This window comes from Trachemys scripta, chromosome 12, assembly GCF_013100865.1.
Source record: "Trachemys scripta elegans isolate TJP31775 chromosome 12, CAS_Tse_1.0, whole genome shotgun sequence".
NCBI classification, from domain to species: Eukaryota; Metazoa; Chordata; order Testudines; family Emydidae; genus Trachemys; species Trachemys scripta.
Window position 1 is genome coordinate 44,678,027 of NC_048309.1, and position 2,039 is coordinate 44,680,065.

General features: G+C 44.2%; 1 protein-coding gene across 1 annotated transcript; it reads right to left on the reverse strand.

Annotated features, from left to right (window-relative positions):
- Nucleotides 1-265: 265 nt before the first annotated feature.
- Nucleotides 266-1,213, reverse strand: LOC117885580 (olfactory receptor 6N1-like). The gene has a single exon (XM_034786843.1). The coding sequence runs from the start codon at nucleotides 1,208-1,210 to the stop codon at nucleotides 266-268; it is 945 nt and encodes a 314-aa protein (XP_034642734.1). The 5' UTR covers nucleotides 1,211-1,213.
- Between the last annotated feature and the right edge of the window lie 826 nt (nucleotides 1,214-2,039).

Sequence of the window (2,039 nt, forward strand, 5' to 3'; positions counted from 1 at the left end):
TGCCAAGAGGCTCATCAATCTGACTGGTATCGCTCAGGAGCAAGGCTCTGATTCTCACACTACATTGTGGAACCTTGAACCGATGAGATGCAGCCAGCTGGACTGGGATTAAGGAGGAGGAGTGGTAAAAAAATTCCCCATACTAACTCCACAGCCAAAATTCCCCATACTAACTCCACAGCCAAAGTTGCTGTCAGTGGCCAGAGTTAGAGGTGTCCTGAATGGTGCCATGGCTAATAAATCCAGACTGATTTATTCCAATGCATTAAAACATGTGATACCTAGAGCAAACTTTTCTCAGGGCCTCCTTGACCTCTCTGTTTCTCAGGCTGTAGATGAGGGGGTTGACCAAAGGAGTTAAAATGGTGTAGAAGACAGAGAACACTTTGTTCAGGTCTCTCAGTGTGTCAGCGTCTGGTAACATATAGACAATGATTATAGTCCCATAGAAAATTGTCACCACAATGAGGTGGGAGGAGCAGATGGAAAAGGCCTTTTGCCTCCCAGCAGTGGAAGGGATTCTCAGAATAGTGGTAATGATACAAACATAGGATGTCACGGTTAATAGAAATGCGGACAGTGCATCTATGGAGGTGAGGATGAAACTCAGCAGTGTGATCAGGTTGGTGTCATCACAGGAACGTTTTATTACTGGGATGAGATCACAAAAGAAATGATCAATTTCCTTAGGGCCACAGAACTTTAATTGTGACATCAAACATACTATGGTGGTACTGGCCACAAATGAACTTATCCAAGATCCGGCTGCTACCTGTATACAGAACCTGCCATTCATTAAGGCTGCATAGTGCAGGGGTTTGCATATCGCTAAGTACCTATCATAGGACATCACAGCTAGCAGGTAACACTCAGTGGTCACTAGGAAACCAAACCAATAAAACTGCATTATGCAGCCACTAACAGAAATTATTCTGTCCCCAGACAGGAGACTGGCCAGCAGCCTAGGCAGGATGGTGGAGGTGTAGCAGGTCTCCAAGAAGGACAAGTTCCCCAGGAAGAAGTACATGGGGGTGTGAAGATGCTGATCAGCCACAACTAACACAATGATGAGGATGTTCCCAGCCATGGTCACAACATAGATCATTAGAAACAGCAGGAAGAGGAAATTTTGCAGTTCAGGAAGACTCCCAAATCCTAGGAGGATGAATTCTGTGATGGAGGTCTGATTTCCCCCTTCTTCTTTCTTCATCACATATACCTAGGAAGGGAGAACAACAACAACAAAGAGTGGAAGAATTCACTCTCCTCTTAAGTTAGATAAAGGTTCATTTGTTCAAATACATAACTGTTCAAAAAGGAAAATTATCTTCTGGGATTGAGTAACTGAAACATTTGAGACTCTAAGGAACACAGGAATGGCCCTCGAGCAATTGATTCATAAATTCCAAAGCCAGAAGGGACCATTGTGATCATCTGTCTGGCCCACTCTACAACACAGGCCATAGAAATTCCCGAAAATAATGATCCATCAAGCTTGGGTTCTTGCTATATCAGAGAATTTAAACTCCCCTAATGGACATTTTTTCAATATCATTGTGATGATTTGGAAACTCTCTCTGTACAGTGTGTGAATTCTGCGTGAGATGATGAACTCTTGGTTTGTATCTTTACCAAGCTTCAAAATCCATTTTGAATTTGCAGCCCTTTTCCTTCTCACTTGTTGGTTTGCCTCCACGTTAGACTGAAATTCCAAAGGTGGGTGGTAAAAAGGTAAGAAAAGGGTCATTGACTTGAGTGCCCGGCCATTGAAATATAATCACCCTAGACAAATTATTGACCACTGCCCAGGGGAATTAGTTTAACAGGGGAGTGGTCTGCTGGCAATGAGGTCACCTGGTAGGATTCTGTGGTCACCTGTTGAGGATGAGTATGGAGCCACCAGACAGAGGAGACTAGAAGGTTATAAAGGGCAGAAGCTGCTCTACTTCCTCTCTCTCTGTGGCCATTTTTCACCATCTCAAGAGGAGGGAAGCTGCTGCAGGAATGGGATGAGGCAAGGGGGAAAGGAATGCCCCCTA

What these genes read in the sequence shown, in the direction of transcription:
- LOC117885580 (XM_034786843.1), bottom strand. Translation starts at nt 1,210, where the DNA reads ATGAAGAAAGAAGAAGGGGGAAATCAGACCTCCATCACAGAATTCATC.